Below are 16,249 nucleotides of genomic sequence, written 5' to 3' on the forward strand. Positions count from 1 at the left end.
TTTAGTTCATATAATCTTCCCATGAATAGTGATAAGTGAACGACCCATCAGAAATGTCTCTTCGTAATTGGCGATAATTACACTGTTGTGTCCACTACTTCATCATGACTTGACAAAACACGTGTTGCGTGCGAGTGATTTTAAATTTGGCTCTTCTAAATTACGAGGAGCCCCTGAACGCAGCACTAATACAATTGCGCAGTTCCAGCTGCCCGGTGGTTGGAGCCAGAATAGACTGAAGAAATCCGTGACTGTGCGTCATCAAAACTTCTGCCACAGGTATTTTATATTGTCGTTATTATTTGGAGCTTTCACCAGTTGTGATTAGTCTATTGCATGTTTTGGGCGGTAGAAACCAAGTAAAATTGCCTCTGCTTTTAATTTATATTATTGTGTTCACCTAGCTTATTCTGGGAGCGTTATATTCAGTAAAACTGCAAACTTGTGTCCTTGAATAAGTAACTACATCATCTTAACTACATCCTAATATGTTGTTGCTATTTCTTGTTAATATTTAGTGTGTGTTCCCACTTAAACTGAACCGTGTGGGTCGTGATTAACAGCACTATTTATGCCTTAATAATATTTTCTTCTGTGTCCTTTTCAGCTGGAGTCGAACAGAAAGCTAGACCGTTTAATATGTGGGCTCGACTATTTCGAATTAAAAAACAAAGAAACTTGTTTTGATTTTTTCCCATTCTGACCGGTTGGCATGAACGTGTCAGGCACTGACGTAAAAAGAGAGATTTGGGGCGCGAGATTGCAGGATGCTTGCTATTTGGCATCCTTCATCTTGGAAATGTTCCTCTATTTTACATATATATATTTTTTTAAAATCCTTTAAATAAACCCCTTTGTCCTCTTTGCTCAGATGTCTGCTTCACTGTCTCTCCGCTTTCTGCACTGCCACGTAAATCCAGGTATTGAAGCGTGTTCCATTAATATTAAACCTATGAGTAATGTCTGACATGTTCTGATAACATTTGCCCTGTATCTTCAGGGTCATTTGGGTATGTCACCCGCCCTTTCAGTCAGAATGCAGTGAAACAGGGTTATAGTAAGTACAGTGCTACAAAACCAAGAGTTAATAACACCATTTATCAGTGGCATGACCATTTTTAAATCCCCCCACTTGTCTTATGCAGAGTATGTAAATGCTCAAGAGTTGCCAACAGATATGAGGTCCATCACTGACAGGGCCGCCACCACTTTGCTTTGGACTGAACTCTTCAGAGGTGAGACATCTTCCGATTCCTATCGTCGTTAATGAGAGCCTACAAAAAGTAAAGGCTTTGGCCACCGCTTCTACAGGTTTGGCAATGACCTTGAGTTATCTGTTCCGTGAGCCCGCCACCATCAACTACCCCTTTGAGAAGGGTCCCCTGTCACCCCGCTTCCGGGGTGAACACGCCCTCCGCCGCTACCCCAATGGGGAGGAACGCTGCATCGCCTGTAAGCTTTGCGAGGCCATCTGTCCCGCACAGGTGAGCGCACACTCACGTTGGGTTCCTGACACGGAGTCACACAATTAACCCTAACCCTCCCGGTGACTGTGTTGATGACAGGCCATAACAATTGAAGCGGAGACACGAGCTGACGGCAGCAGGAGGACTACGCGTTACGACATCGACATGACCAAGTGCATCTACTGCGGCTTCTGTCAGGAGGCCTGTCCCGTCGATGCTATTGTTCAGGTAATATTACGACCTGGAATTCTGCACAAGCTACTTTCTTACGCTTTTTCTTGGAACGTGTGAGTAGATTATTTAAAATTCTGCATCTAGATTTATAAATATGCAGGCTTAAACTGACAGTATGAAACTATACAGACTACCTAAGATGCAGCTTACATCATCTATATGACTACAAACTGACAGATGTTTTCTTTTGGCTTCCCAAATCTTTTGCCAGGGCCCGAATTTTGAGTTCTCCACCGAGACCCACGAAGAGCTGCTGTACAATAAAGAGAAGTTGCTCAACAATGGAGATCAGTGGGAGGTTGAAATATCAGAGAACATTAAGGCAGACTACCTGTACAGATAGATATGCTGAGGTGTGTGCAGAAAGCTGTCTAGGACACCATACATCCTCCTAGCCAGAAGAAATATGAAGAGGCAGGCAGTGTAAACGCAATCGCACGTAATAGCCTGAAAGTCTACTTATGCAGTGATATTATATGAAAGTAAGATACTCAAATGTTTCATTTTTTTCTTTTTTCTTCAACAAATGCATTATTTAAATCATATATGAGCATCATTAAACTATTTTAACTCTAAGTTTTATAGTTTTTGGACTTCAGCAACAGCAGACCGAGAAAAGGCAAATCCTGCACATTTTGGGTCCATAAGAATGAATAAAATGGGTGCAGCGAGGTTATCCTTCACCCCCCCTCCCCACAATGTATCAACTACTTAGATCATTAAAAGTTCAAAGGGAGAGAGGGAAAGGTTCAAACCACTAGATAGTTTTGCATTGTGTCACCACCCACTGTACTACGGATGCCGCTACAGAAAACAACGTAATATGTGTTGTTATTGGGGGGGTTGCAGAGGCGGGTAACGCCGTAAACCGTGTCGGTATGGGGGGGTTGCAGAGGCAGGGGGACATCCTCTGAAGTTCGGCCTACCGTCGTTTCCTTTAAAGCCGCTGCGGGGGTCACGTGACCAGGGCGGAAACTGACTCATAGGCCACGCTGAATCTCCCGCGAACGCAGCCATTTAGCTTTCTCTTCTCTCTGTAGCAGCACCGGTGAGTTTGCCTTCCCTCGTCGCGGCCCATCCAGCATCTCAAAGCGTTTGCGCCCCGGTGGGTGTTGTGCACGTTAAACTTAAGTGCAGCCTTTTTGGTGTACGTCGAATACACTCCGTGTTATTTATTCGACCGCCGAGGAGCCACAGAATGCCGTTTTATTTTGTTCTCACGCTACCTCGGAGCTACCTTAGCCATTAGCTCGCAGAGGTTCTCCTGCCACGCGTGCTAACTATTTAGTCCGCAAAGCTTTTCCTCATTTTAACTGCTTCGTTGTGGGACACCTCATATGCATTTATATATAATTCCCAGTTGTTGCTCCGGCTTTATTGGAATGTTGTCCATTAGAGTGTAAAAGTGGCGCTAATTGGAACGCATTGTTTAGCGGCCTTCGGCTGCTAACAGGAACGGTGTTGCTGTTCGATTGTTCTAGTCGACAAGGAAAAGTGCGTACGCACGTTGTGGCGCAACCGAATTGTATCCCTTCGGCCCGGTAAGCGCCCAGTAACGTTAGAATAACGGACCCGTTTGACCACCATCAGGGTTTTTGATCCCGTATAGACCTGCGAACGCAATTTGCCCCTATTGTAAAGATTGCATTTGAAATTGGGTAATGGCTAACGCGGCTAGCTTAGAGCTGTTGATCACTTCAGTTGGGAGAGGGATGGCGAGCAACGTGTTAACCATCTCCTCTTGTTGTGCTTCAGCAAACTAGAAGATACAACCGACACAATGGCCCAGTCCGTACCGGTGGTGATGTTCAAGGTAAGACTTGTTACAAATTTACACTGGCACAAGTTATAGTTTTCTGCTAAATGGGCTCTAGATTAGCTGCGCGCTACGAAAGCGGAGCCAATCGCGTCGCAAACCGGTTTGTACTAGTGCTAACGGGTCATTTTCCCCCCTCACAGCTCGTCTTGGTTGGCGATGGAGGAACCGGCAAAACGACCTTTGTGAAGAGGCATCTGACGGGAGAGTTCGAGAAGAAATATGTTGGTAAGGCCCACGAAGCTAGCGCGGATCTCGACCAACGGTTTTCATCGAGCCGCCCCGGTCCCCTCTTAATGAGTCCCAAACTAGGCAACTGCAGAACCCCACAACATCAGTGTAAATCACCAGAAAATACACAATCTCACCCGTTTCGCTCCTTTTTGAATGCAGTCATGCATCCTAAAATCATTGACACGGTGCGTAAATGAGCGAGAACTTAAAAGTTTATGCCATGGGAAAACAATTGCTGTCAAACGGCTCCATTTAAAAAGAAAAATAAAGTTTTGTTAATTTTCATTTACCATAAAGATTGTGGTGTATTTGAATATATTTCTTGGGATGAAAGGAATAGTAGAGACCCTGCTTATCTTCATATTCTCGTTACATCACTGTCTGTAACTCCCACCATGACCAGTTATTTTGGTACAAATCAGTCTTTTTAATCACTCACTTGTTGATTTTACATTTTAATGTGTTTTTGCTTGTAATCCTAGCCACCCTTGGAGTCGAAGTCCACCCATTGTTTTTCAACACCAACAGAGGAAACGTTAAATTCAACGTTTGGGACACCGCTGGTCAGGAGAAGTTTGGTGGCCTGAGAGATGGCTATTATATCCAAGGTGCTCTTCCCAACATCCCTTTTTAAAATATTGTACGGTGAAGTAATGTTTCTGTATTAAGAGCTATTGTGTTTCTCCCACAGCTCAGTGTGCTATCATTATGTTTGATGTCACCTCCCGCGTCACCTATAAGAACGTACCCAACTGGCATCGTGATCTAGTCCGTGTTTGTGAGAACATTCCCATTGTCCTTTGTGGCAACAAAGTAGATATTAAAGACCGCAAGGTTAAGGCCAAGAGCATCGTTTTTCACCGCAAGAAGAACCTGCAGGTTGGTGCGCAGTGGCTGATCTGAATGCAAGTATCCAATGTATGCACCTCTAATCCAAACGGTTCCTTCTGTCTCCAGTACTATGACATTTCTGCCAAGAGTAACTACAACTTTGAGAAGCCTTTCCTGTGGCTAGCAAGGAAGTTGATTGGTGATCCTAACTTGGAGTTTGTGGAAATGCCAGCCCTCGCTCCCCCAGAGGTCACTATGGATCCTGCTCTTGCTGCGCAGTATGAGAAAGATCTCCATGTGAGTATAATCCCCGTGGCTGCCCATTATAGGGCGCAGACAGCGTACTGACGTCTCTGTTCTGTTCAGGTCGCATCACAAACGGCACTCCCAGATGAAGAAGATGACCTCTAAAGTATTTGTACCATGGCCCCCTCCTTTCCCCCTCCCCCTTCCCAACCCCCCCATTTGTGGACAGGAAGTTGTTTTGCCCCTAAACTGTAAAATCCCTTTTCAGATATTTTTATTTTTGAATTCATTTTTGTTTGTTTTAAAAATGAAAGTTGGAAAAAAAAAAAGTTGTCTTTCACTGTTTAAAAACTACCCACCCCAGTGTTGTCATTGGCATAGCAACAAGCTATTCTTTGTCAGGCACCCGCCACTGCACTTGACCAGCTTAAATTATGCTGTTGTATGGTGTATTGGACACACAAAGGGGAGAAAACTTTGAATAAAAATACTCTCAATATGAATGTCAAGCTTCTGAATCTAGATTCACACGTTCTGTTCTGCTCACATTCTTGAATTTGCTTAATAAAACGGACTGTTGAGTGACCGACACAAACACTGGGATGATCAGGTGCACATTTGTTCACATATTCAAGAAACTTATGCAAGAAAGGCGCATGAACATTGGATGGTTTTGCTTTTATCGTCCACCAGATGTCAGTAGTGTTCAACACACCGAGGCTTCACGGAATTACACATGATCGTTGCTCTACACGCGATATAAATCGGGTCCAATCCCGTCAAGTCGTTAATATGGCCTCGTAACCTAAAATGTCTTAACTTGGCATCACCGCATGTAATCTGGAAGACACGCGTATAAGGATAGTTTTAAACAATTGAAAGTGCTACTTTGCATGTAAATAGAATCGTGCGAGTCACCGTCCAAATCTGGCGCACGTCATCGCATCCTTTCATACGACAGCCGTGCTGCATTCAGGACTAGTGATACGATGTGATCAGGTTTAAATCAATTAACTGGGATTAAGTAAGTACGGGATAGAGAACATTTTGAATTGGTATTCGGGGGTAGATGGAAGTTTTATTTACTTGAATCCCGCTCGTTTAACAAATTTAAAGTTGCTAAGGAAGGAAATTCGGTTGCATTCCGGAATGCATCCCGGCTGCAGGTGGCTCTGGGCGTGGCCTCCTCGCCCTTGATAAAGAAAGACCTGCGCATGCGCGGGGGAAAAAGTGCGTTAGAATGATTACTGTCGGCCAGCGGAGACAGATTATACAGCTCCACACAACTGTTGTTTTAATCCCCCGGGCGAGGAGATTTAGGAAAGAAAAAAACCACCGGTTTTAAACCGAGCAGCCATATTGCATGGAAAAACGACAGAAAGACGCATCTTTTCCGGAAAAATAGTTTTTCTCCGACAACTCTTTCAAGACTTCTGGGGAGTTGCGTCGGCTGGTGGTGTTTCTGACGGACAGCTAGCTCACCAGCTGGCTGAGGAATCCAGGGATTTGGACTCATTTTTGAGGCATTTTGCACAAGTATTGATTTTATCTCTGTAGCTAAAGGTGTCAGGTCATCTGTCTGAGAAATGAAGGACCGATTGGAGCAACTCAAAGCGGTAAGTGGCGCTCAGGAAATGCGAAATTTACTTTGGCTAATTTCCTCCCTTGTGTTAGATGATGGGTCAAATATAACAGAACATTTTTCCGCGCATAAAAATGGTTATATCTCATTCTTCAAATAGTTTTACGTGGAATTTTGCTCAAAGTATTTAAACCTGACGCATACTAAACAATTGAACCAGCAGCATGGGTGCATGATGTGATTACGTAATGGCACTAATAATTGGTTTACGTTTGGATCAAATTGTACATGAAAAACCTGTCCGTTGTCATGCAAACATACAGAAAATAACACAAAGCCGTTTAGAATCGTGATCTTCAAAATGTGTTTTTAAGCCTGGATTTGCTGTTATAGTGTGCTCCATTGTAGCTTCTTTTAAAATATAAAAGGAAAAATGATTACCTTTAGTATTTGTTTAAAACCTCCAGTTTGAATGCAGAAAAATGTATCATTAATTATTGTCCAAGTTATTTGCAGCAGCAAAGTGACGAGACTCATTATAATTACCGTCATTTATCAAATACCCGTGTGTCCGTGAACGTCTCATTGGAGGGAGGCCTAATTGTAACCCAAACTGGGATTGGTTGCTATGGAGACCTGAAACTGCTGGCCAAATATTTACTGTGTTTAAAGTTGCTGAAGTGTGGCCCTCCAGGCCCGAGTGTCTCACTCATCCCAGGGAAAAGAAGGCCGGGACACGAGGAATGGGCTCAGGTGTTGATCTCCAAAACCATCCTGGTGTTTACCTCCAAGCTGCAACATTTTCCAATCAGTCCCGCCTTTATTTATCTTTCTGCTTTATCCGCATGCTCCCATCACCCTTGGTTTCCCAATTGGCTGTAATGGTTAACTTAGTGGCTTTAATCGAGGGTGCATATCTGTGTGGGATAGGGGATGGAGCGTGTGAGCGCCTGGATTAGGCTGGCAGCATTTTCTGCTCTCTTCACCCAATGCTGGGCTTCCTGCTCAACTGACTGCTTTCTTCGGCTGCAAGTTCAGCGTTTCACCACTTGAGATCGATAAATACAGTCTGATAAGTGGCTCCAACTGACGGTTTGCCCCATTTACTATGTTTTTATGGTTTATGCAAACTACCAGTAGTCAACTGCATGTGCTAGTGTTTCCTCGTCAGGGGTTGTTGTACAGGCTTCATGTGTTGGTTTCACTCTGCTTTAATGTCATTCTCAGATGCCAGTAACTTTCTTTGTGGCAAATGGTAGCAGCCTGGGTGCTTGCTGCTATTCACAAGTCATGTTTGCTTTTACTTTTTTCCCCACCTTTTTAAATTCTCATTTGTTGGGGTGCAAATGTTGCTGACAGTGTTTGTGGTGTCGCACGACGAGATGAGCCTTTCCTGTATCTCGATGGTTCCCAGCCGCTATAACCTTCTCACAGTTCTCCTCAGGCGAGTAACGTCCTTCAGTACTGAACGTGTTTTGCAACGCAGATGCAGAATAACCCTAAATAATTCCCCAAGTTCCTAAAACTGAGTATTGCTTATGGGCCTTGTCACTCGCCTGATCTCTGTAAAACAACGTGTTGGTTACTGAAGACGGTTGCAGTAAAAGACCCACAAAGAAGAAGCAACTGAAGTTGACGGCGGTAAACATATTCAGTGATATTCAGCGGCCTCAACCTGCAATGGATTTGTCTGTTCTGACTAAACTACATTTTGTGAAGCGTCTCTACACGTTGGCTACAATGATCTTTAGACTCTTGCTTTTAAGATGGTTGTTTTCCTCATGGTTAAAGAAAATGCTGTTCCCTTTAATGTTCCCATCCACCTCTTATACCGGGAAAGAAGTGTTTTCTGCTTATCTGTGTAAGGACTGTATCACTCCTTTATTTTTTTGCTGAGCGACAGACTTGGGAAGGAAGTGAGCGAGCGCACTTATCTACCAGAGAGAGAGAGAGACGGTGTGAGTGGGCATAACGTGGGGGGGAAAAAAGCAACAGCTACTCTATAAACTCATGGAACATTTCACGAAAGAAACGAGCAGTATACCAGCAGTTCTGCCCAGGTTGTGTTCACAGCTAATGCTAGCTATAGCTACATTTGCAATTCAAAGTTTAGGTGTTGCATAAAAGGCCAAGGAACAGCATTATGTGTTTAGAAGTCAGGATGCAACGTCTTTGAATGGTTTTAAGAGAATTATTTGGTATCGTTAAGCTGAACAGTTGTTCCCTGGTCACATGATCCAAGTGAACACCCGGATTATTGTAAATATACATCCTCTTTGTATATTCCAAATACTATTCTATTTGATTTTATCTCTTTTTTCTCTGCGTGCTCTTGTTGTTGTTGCACTGTAAATTTCCCCGTGTGGGACAATAAATGACCTGAATCTGAAACAGGGAAGTGCACAGGTGCATTGACTTTGAACCCTGCTAACATTCTCCAGGAAAGTCGTGTAGTGACATCAGTTTAAGGACAGAAACACAGATCATTGCTGGTTTATTGCTGTTGCAGTCTTGAGTCTCAAAAGGAAAAGGTGTTTGTTTTCTTATTTGCTACACAAGAAACTGTCAACATGACCCTTATTTTTAATTTATTGTTTTAGTACAGCCTGAAGAGGGAGTTCCTGGTGCTGGGCTCCGGTCCCTCAGTCTATAAATATCCATCCGGGTGCTGAGGTCCTTGCGGCCGACCTGGGGCACTGCCCTGTGTTTGCTGAATGACACTTTAATACATTTATGACATCAGCAGGTTGGGGCTGTTGGCTGTCACACCTGCTGAGTGATATCACGAGACTTCAGCGTTAAATCACATGTTGCTCTACGCCTGTAAAATCACCTCCATAAAAAAGGGCATTTTTGACTTGGGATTATGTGTTTGTCAGGCTACATAAAGAGGCCGTTTACTGTAACTTTATTGTATTTCTGGTCAAGAATATACCTAAACGACACCTGCACACAGGTGTCCTTTTATGGCCAGTTAAGGAGTATCAGTTGAGGTCTTCTGCCCACCTACACAGGCCCAGGACAACACAGGTGTATTTACTCTCTAGATGTACCTGGGTCACCAGCTCACTAGATTTGTGTGTCTGTGTAAGGGACCACAGATGCTGCAGGTCTTTACACAAAACCTTGGGGGCATTAGCTCAAGATGATCAGTGAAAACACGATGATACAGGTAGGATCTAAGAATTATTTGAAGCGTATAGCGAAATGATAACTGCTGTGCAGCCACGCCCTATGATAAACACCCTTAAGAACGATTAATCCTGAAGGTCTGCGCTCTGTTCACGGCAGACCTGCGATCAGGACGATGAGGAGGTGGAGATTGCGGTGGACAACGCCGCCTTTATGGACGACTTCTTTTGTCAGGTCGGTGTGGTGACGACACATGGTTCACCTAAGTGTGAGGTTTTTTTTTAGCTTAAATGTGCACGTTTGTGTTGCAGATTGAGGACATCAGGAACAGCATCGACAAAATAGATGAAAATGTGTCAGAAGTCAAAAAGCTCTACTCGGTCATCCTCTCTGCTCCCACGTCAGATCAAAGTAAGATGTCCTCTCACTTCCACATTTTCTTCCGTATCGCGTAGTAAAATTCACTTCCTCTTTTTTCCTATTTTGCCCACATGTCATGGGTGTTGTACGTGTGTTGTTTTACACTCTGCATTTATCTGCTCTGGGGAGGTGGTGCCACTGCCATTCAGGTCGCTTTTCTCTGTTTCTTTGCAGAAACACAAGATGATCTGGAAGCAATCACCAATGAAATAAAGAAGATGGCTAACAATGCGAGGAACAAACTCAAGAGTGAGTCTGACACACGTGGATCAAGCGGCGCTTTGGGGCATTCAGCACCGAATCAGAATACTCTAAAATGATTTAGTGATTGCAGTAATGCGTCATTCTTGAATCTGGAATTCCAGCTATCGAAAGAAATCTGGAGTCAGAGGAGCAGGAGAGGGTGTCGGCTGACATGAGGATACGTAAATCCCAGGTAAATTACGTCCTCCGTTTATGTTGAGCACCATCCTCATCCGGGATGGTCTTATTTTAATATTGTTTTGACCTTTAATTGGGGAAATTCCTTTATTTCTGGTCTTGTTCCAGCACGCCGTCCTGTCCAGGAAGTTTGTGGAGGTGATGACCAAATACAACGAAGCCCAGGTGGACTTCAGGGAGAGGAGTAAAGGTCGTATTCAGAGACAGCTGGAGATCAGTGAGTGACGCCCACGTCCACGTTGGTCTGGTCACATGGACGCGCTCCACTCGTCTCTGTATGTAACTCTGATATTCCTTCAGCTGGGAAAGCAACGACGGACGAAGAACTGGAGGAGATGTTGGAGAGCGGCAACGCAGCAGTCTTCACTGCAGGGGTGCGTGCTGTGCAGCGTCTGTGCACGGCTTTGCGTCAGCCTCGGGTGCTTCTGCTGTCGTCTGTATTTACAGTACCTGCGCTTTGTGTCCAACGCAGATCGTGGACTCTGGCATCTCCAAACAAGCCCTGAGTGAGATCGAATCCAGGCACAAGGACATCGTCCGCCTGGAGAGCAGCATCAAAGAGCTCCACGACATGTTCGTAGACATCGCCATGCTGGTGGAGAGCCAGGTACGGCATGTCCACCTGCCCGCCACGCCACCGCTTCCCCTTCGCTCCATCGTCCATTCTGAACTTCTGCCCAACTCGAATCTGTTTATTCTCTCCTTCGCCTCCGACCACACACCTGCATTTGTGTCTGTCTCCTCTTTTCCAGCTCCATTTCTTTCTTAAAGCCTCCTTTTCATCCTTCCTGCCATCTCATCACTCGGTCTCGGTGGAACCGACCTGAATGCGTGTTAGTAAGATGTTCGAATGCGGCCTGCCTGCAGACACCACAGCCCATTTCACATTACAGCCCCCACGTGCACTGATCCTCCCGTAGTCTAACCACATGTTTATTACTGCTTGCACCATGCTTTCTGAGGGGGAGCCCTGTTTGAGGTAAGGGTGTTGTCCTGCTCTTTGTGTTGTTATTTGCATCTCTGAGGAAACGCTCGATGTCTTGAGACGTCAACGTTTGTCTCGGCATCGACGCCTCGTCGATAAGCAGCAACCTGAACGTTCCTGTATTCCTGCTGGTGAATGGTTGTGCTCTTTTTGAAGGCTGTTGTTCTTTTTTCCAGGGTGACATAGTAAATAACATAGAGCAGAACGTGTCCAAGTCCGTGGACCACATTACAGTGGCGAAGGAACAGACCAAAAAGGCGGTCAGGTACCAGACCAAAGCACGGAAGGTAAACTGCTCCTCCACGTTCGCGCGCGCTTTCTTTCTATTTCCTTCCTTTTTCACAGCTGCGCCACTTTTTGAACAGTTTTGTCACTTTTCAACCACTTGATGTGTCCACACATCATGCGCCCCTGCAGTAACCATGCCGACCACGCGGCCGGGGAGTCCGCCTCTTTCTCTGTTTCTATGCATCCCTTCATATATTTATGCGTTGCTTTCTCCTGATGCGACGCCCGCCGTCAGGGTGGAATGATCGAAAGAATCGAAAGCAACATGGACCAGTCGGTGGGCTTTGTGGAGCGGGCTGTAGCCGACACTAAGAAAGCGGCAAAGTTTCAGCAAGAAGCTCGACGCGTGAGTGCCTGCGCTTGGGTAGCGCGGCTCGGTTTCCCAAAAGCATTTTTGACTTTGACTGAGTCGCAACAAAGCTGGATCAAGATTCCAGCTCCTGGCCTTGGAGCTGATACTGGTGTTTTTGTAGCAACACGGGGACGTCATCCTACAGCAAAGAGGTCATTTATCCAAGGACACATTCTTGGTGATGCTCTTGAAACTCTTCTCTGGAGTTTACTGCACGCATTCCTGAGAGCAAAAGGGTGTTTTTAAGATAAGAGGTTAAACCAGAGTGACCCAGTTTAGAGCCTTTAACACTCATGGATGTGCGAGACGATCTCCCCGTCCTACATCCCGAATCACCTGCTACTTTCAGTTCCCAGAATATCCACAAGGACAAGTAAAGCGCCGCTTGCATTACTAAGCATGTAAAAGAGCAGTTTTCCTTTTCTTTTTTCTGAGCAGGCTTGCTCAGCCCCTATGAGGAGGAGGACGTGTCGGTGACCTCCCTCTTTAAGAGCCGCCTCTAAACTGAGTTATTCGTGGTCACGTTCCTTGGTTTTTAGGTCACTCTGGGAGTGTAAATGGCTGAGGAGCCAAGAGGACCAGGTAGTCTTGATCCAAGAGCAGCTGTTCTGTGAGAAACAACTAAATTTGCCCAAATTCCTGTTCACACAAAATATGCTTTTGGGAAACCTGCCGGATGAAGGCAACCCTCCCCAGTGATGACCTGCCCACCCGACCTGCTCCTGAGCCCCTGCCAGTCTGTCAACCCCAGTATCCCCGAACACACACACACACACACACACAAACGCACACTGCTCTTCTTTTCAGCCTGCTGAGTGATACTGCTGCATTGTTGTTTGTTGTTCTAAACTTGTTCATGTTTCATTATTTGTTCTTTTTTTCTCTTCATTTTCAGTATTTATTTACTGATAATATTTGTCTCCAAGTAACATAAAAACACTGGTCACGCTTGGTGACTAGGCCTCAGCCAGTTTCCTTTACATTCAAAAGCATATATCACGAGTGGAATCCATACTATGCATGTATATTTTCCTCAGGTTACTGCAGAGTTGGTGTGACGTATGTAGCATTAATGATATGTCTGTCAAAAGTTGAAAGTGTTTGTTCCTGTGAATGAGTCTGACGGACCTGTCGCTTGTTCCAAACAGAAAGTGGTGATAATAGTGATTGTTGTGCTGGTGTTGGTGGCCTTGCTGGCTCTCATTATTGGCTTGTCAGTGGGACTGCAGTGAAGTGGATGAGCTTCGCGGAGGGTGAGTAACTGTTACCACAGAGGGCGTGGCTGTCAGGCCTGCTCAGGAGCAGCTTTTCCACTGCGTGTGTGTTTTATCTATCCGGAGGGCTGCTGAGGTGTGTGTGTATTTAAACAACTTGGGTGTGGGAGCGTGTGTTCCTCTGGTTGCTGTCGATCTACCAGCTTTCTCATCATTTCTTTAGTCGGGATGCTTGTTTCTCACCATGTCCTCTATCTGCATGCACACCTGTAGAAGAAAATCATAACCGGTGGGGGCTGTCATCATCTTCATCATCATCCTCCTCATCCGGACACCATAGCAGGAGAAGGGTCCTGCTGCCTTCACCCACATTGTCGTCATCCATTCCACCATCTGTCAGCTGACTTTACCCTCCCTCCCTCCCTGAGGATGCGAACTTGACCCCACTGATGTCACTCATCAGTTAAAAAGAACAAACTGCTCATTTGACCTGTAGGGGAAAGAAGACGCATTAAAATAACAAGAACGAGTTCTTCTTGGCTGATTTTGTGCTGCAGAAACGAGACTGAAGCCAGCACGGGGCGCCGCAGTGGGCACATCAGTGTGGCCGCAAAAAAGGGAAATGGCCAAACAATCAGTCTTTCTCTAGCAATCAGTGTTCGCCATTTCAAACTCACCATTCAGAAAGTCTGCCCCATTTCCTGTCCGACTGAGCCTAGACACATTGTTTAAAGCTAGCTACTCTGTGTTCACTTTACTGGAAAGGTCCTGGGGAAGTTCAGCACTTTGACATTTCAACAGGTGTCTTCTTTCTTTAAATTATGATTGTGTAAATAATTACGATATTATTAGGCTTTGTGGACATTTAGCCCTGAATATGGGTCTTTTTAAAAAAAAAACAAAAAAACGTTAAACCAAGACATCGTTTGTATGATACTTTTCACTGCAAATGTAAAAAATCTGCTGATTAAAACCAAAGAGTTTGAGGATTGATGATTGAACTCAACACTAGCTTGTTCACACACAGTTGCTGGATTACTCTATTTATTCTGAAATTTGTATCATGCAGAGGCAGAAAAATTCAAAGAACACTGTAAACAAGACTGAAGGTTCATCACCAAGGAGACATGTTTTCTCTTCCAAGCTTTTTGTCTTTCAGCATCACTGAAACCATCAGCTGCTGTGAGAGGAGCAAAGTGAAGACGCTGTAAATTTAGACAGAAATAAATGTAAAGATTTTAATACATGTAAAAATGTTCTATTTTAATAAATAGTGGATGTTATGTTGCCATCACCTGCTTGTCTACCCTCATCAATGTGTCACTAGTTTGGATTTGCAGCCTTGGGCATGTTTTTTTTACTGTCTGTTGAAGCTGTTGTCAGCTATTACTGATGCAGATGTTAACCACTGTGTTGCAAAGTTCAGTTTCACAGATGAGGTAGGAGTTCTTTTTTGCTCTGCACACACACATACACACACACACACACACACACACAAACTTCTGTGACCTTTTTCTCACTCCCAGTTACTCCCTTAAACCAGATGTCCCCATAACTGAGAATAATAGTATTTTGTGTTTGTCCCACGATTTTAATCCTAACCCCAACAACTGACGGCTGTCTGTCTGATTAAATCCGCAGAAAAAGATGATGATAACCTTGTGCTGTGCCATCATTGGAATCGTGGGCTTCTCCTATCTCTACAGCTTCTTCTCATAAAAGGTTGAACGCCAGTGAATCTCCTTTTCTGCTACAGAGTTCAATTAATACTCTTGGAATGGATTGATGGAACTAAGAGGGAGGAAAATAGATTTTGAGTTCCTTTTTTGCGCCCCCATTAGTGTTTTTGCATAAGAAATAACCAGTTCGTTGTATTTACCCTCGTGTCTTTTAATTTTAAAATCAATTAATTTGCTGTGTGGAGTGTTTGGAAACGTGTTATGTGTAGATTTATTTTCTGAAAAGGCTCAAGGGGGTATTTTAATTTAATTCAACTCGACTGTGGGCTGGCGCCTCCTGCTGGTGCTCAGTGGGGAAGCATGTTAAGTAAAATTTGAATCACATTACACCTTTTATAATGAACGCACTTTTGTGGAGATTAACTCGTGCACATATGTTGTTTCCTGAAATGGACGAGTATATGGTATTTCAACTCGTCGGTTTTCACAATATGATTGTCTTATGTGTTTTTTTTGTTGTTCAATTTTCGTGTGCGTGCGTGAGATGAGCCTGTGCTGCTGCTGATGCGTTTGTTGCTGGTCTTCTCTGTAACATTCATCCACTGGCACTGCGTCACCCCTTCTAAACCCGTTATGTAATAAATGATTTGCGTGCGTTGCCGAAGTCTGGCGTGTTTGGCTTCTTGTGTTCGGGAGGGTGGCGATTATCATAAAGATCGTATGTGTACACGCAGACGCTGCGGAACCTTTCTCCTTGTAGATCTACTGTCTGACACGGTGAGGGATTTAAAAAGCAGCTGCGACCATGTGAGATTCGTTTCGGTGACCTGATTTCTTTCCTCATCTCTCCTTTTCTTCCTCACCAGTAACTGGCCCCGCCCACCACCACACCACAGGGCGGGGTCTAGATAAAGGATGCGCTCGTTTTGGTTTTCTGGTTTCACCGGTCTGAGCTACTTCCCCTCTTTTTGTAAAAAAAAACCCTATATTTTCATCAAGAAAAGTTATTGCGAAATCTTTTTGGGTGATAACTGCACAAGATACGTGTTGAAATATCATATGGAACCTATGATACGAACGATTTTTCTACACGATTAAATTAATATTTGCCTACATTGGGTCTTTCGTCTGCTGTTGAACATTGTCACTTCTTTGTCTATTTGCCTATTCAAATGTTTTTTTTTTAGCAAGATGCAGTAATTACTTGAAATTTCCTGCTCCGCCTTGTCCAAATATCTACGGTACAACAGTGTACAAGTGTACAGTGTAAAACCCCTCAAACGTAAAAACATCCACCCATGATTTAAAACAAACGCACTCCCGTATTAA

The 16,249-nt window shown here is 44.4% G+C and overlaps 3 protein-coding genes across 10 annotated transcripts; all 3 read left to right on the forward strand.

Moving 5' to 3' along the window:
* The first annotated feature begins 27 nt into the window (after nucleotides 1-27).
* ndufs8b (NADH:ubiquinone oxidoreductase core subunit S8b) lies at nucleotides 28-2,276 on the forward strand. Its single transcript, XM_057042953.1, has 7 exons — nucleotides 28-279; nucleotides 872-920; nucleotides 1,001-1,057; nucleotides 1,146-1,235; nucleotides 1,312-1,484; nucleotides 1,566-1,694; nucleotides 1,912-2,276. The coding sequence occupies exons 2-7, from the start codon at nucleotides 872-874 to the stop codon at nucleotides 2,041-2,043; spliced, it is 630 nt and encodes a 209-aa protein (XP_056898933.1). The 5' UTR covers nucleotides 28-279; the 3' UTR covers nucleotides 2,044-2,276.
* A 353-nt stretch (nucleotides 2,277-2,629) lies between these two features.
* On the forward strand, nucleotides 2,630-5,330 carry ran (RAN, member RAS oncogene family). Of its 2 annotated transcripts, none has more exons than XM_057042951.1 (7): nucleotides 2,630-2,748; nucleotides 3,456-3,513; nucleotides 3,660-3,744; nucleotides 4,233-4,358; nucleotides 4,442-4,629; nucleotides 4,708-4,878; nucleotides 4,948-5,330. In XM_057042951.1, exons 2-7 carry the CDS (start codon nucleotides 3,481-3,483, stop codon nucleotides 4,990-4,992), a joined length of 648 nt encoding a protein of 215 aa, XP_056898931.1. In that variant the 5' UTR covers nucleotides 2,630-2,748; nucleotides 3,456-3,480; the 3' UTR covers nucleotides 4,993-5,330. The 2 variants fall into 2 exon arrangements, with proteins under 2 accessions (XP_056898931.1, XP_056898930.1); XM_057042950.1 differs by having other exon boundaries at nucleotides 2,674-2,805.
* A 709-nt stretch (nucleotides 5,331-6,039) lies between these two features.
* On the forward strand, nucleotides 6,040-15,584 carry stx3b (syntaxin 3b). 7 transcript variants are annotated; one of them, XM_057042949.1, is made up of 11 exons: nucleotides 6,040-6,443; nucleotides 9,701-9,775; nucleotides 9,853-9,952; nucleotides 10,136-10,210; nucleotides 10,327-10,397; nucleotides 10,511-10,619; nucleotides 10,703-10,776; nucleotides 10,875-11,009; nucleotides 11,564-11,674; nucleotides 11,911-12,021; nucleotides 14,883-15,584. In XM_057042949.1, exons 1-11 carry the CDS (start codon nucleotides 6,414-6,416, stop codon nucleotides 14,958-14,960), a joined length of 969 nt encoding a protein of 322 aa, XP_056898929.1. In that variant the 5' UTR covers nucleotides 6,040-6,413; the 3' UTR covers nucleotides 14,961-15,584. The 7 variants fall into 7 exon arrangements, 5 of the variants coding, with proteins under 5 accessions (XP_056898929.1, XP_056898925.1, XP_056898927.1 ...); XM_057042945.1 differs by lacking the exons at nucleotides 11,911-12,021; nucleotides 14,883-15,584 and adding exons at nucleotides 13,176-13,280; nucleotides 13,515-14,535 and having other exon boundaries at nucleotides 6,041-6,443; XR_008952023.1 differs by lacking the exon at nucleotides 14,883-15,584 and adding an exon at nucleotides 13,515-14,535 and having other exon boundaries at nucleotides 6,041-6,443; nucleotides 11,564-13,280.
* The last annotated feature ends 665 nt before the right edge of the window (nucleotides 15,585-16,249 follow it).

Source organism: Takifugu flavidus, chromosome 9, assembly GCF_003711565.1.
Source record: "Takifugu flavidus isolate HTHZ2018 chromosome 9, ASM371156v2, whole genome shotgun sequence".
Classification (NCBI taxonomy): Eukaryota; Metazoa; Chordata; class Actinopteri; order Tetraodontiformes; family Tetraodontidae; genus Takifugu; species Takifugu flavidus.

Bases quoted from the DNA above. Each gene is read 5' to 3' on its own strand.
- ndufs8b (XM_057042953.1), top strand. From the start codon at position 872: ATGTCTGCTTCACTGTCTCTCCGCTTTCTGCACTGCCACGTAAATCCA. The intron at 921-1,000 runs GTATTGAAGCGT...CTGTATCTTCAG, and splicing joins GCACTGCCACGTAAATCCAG to GGTCATTTGGGTATGTCACC. The intron at 1,485-1,565 runs GTGAGCGCACAC...TGTTGATGACAG, and splicing joins AGGCCATCTGTCCCGCACAG to GCCATAACAATTGAAGCGGA.
- ran (XM_057042951.1), top strand. From the start codon at position 3,481: ATGGCCCAGTCCGTACCGGTGGTGATGTTCAAG. The intron at 3,745-4,232 runs GTAAGGCCCACG...TTGTAATCCTAG, and splicing joins GTTCGAGAAGAAATATGTTG to CCACCCTTGGAGTCGAAGTC. The intron at 4,879-4,947 runs GTGAGTATAATC...TGTTCTGTTCAG, and splicing joins AGTATGAGAAAGATCTCCAT to GTCGCATCACAAACGGCACT.
- stx3b (XM_057042949.1), top strand. From the start codon at position 6,414: ATGAAGGACCGATTGGAGCAACTCAAAGCG. The intron at 10,777-10,874 runs GTGCGTGCTGTG...TGTCCAACGCAG, and splicing joins CAGCAGTCTTCACTGCAGGG to ATCGTGGACTCTGGCATCTC. The intron at 11,675-11,910 runs GTAAACTGCTCC...GCCCGCCGTCAG, and splicing joins ACCAGACCAAAGCACGGAAG to GGTGGAATGATCGAAAGAAT.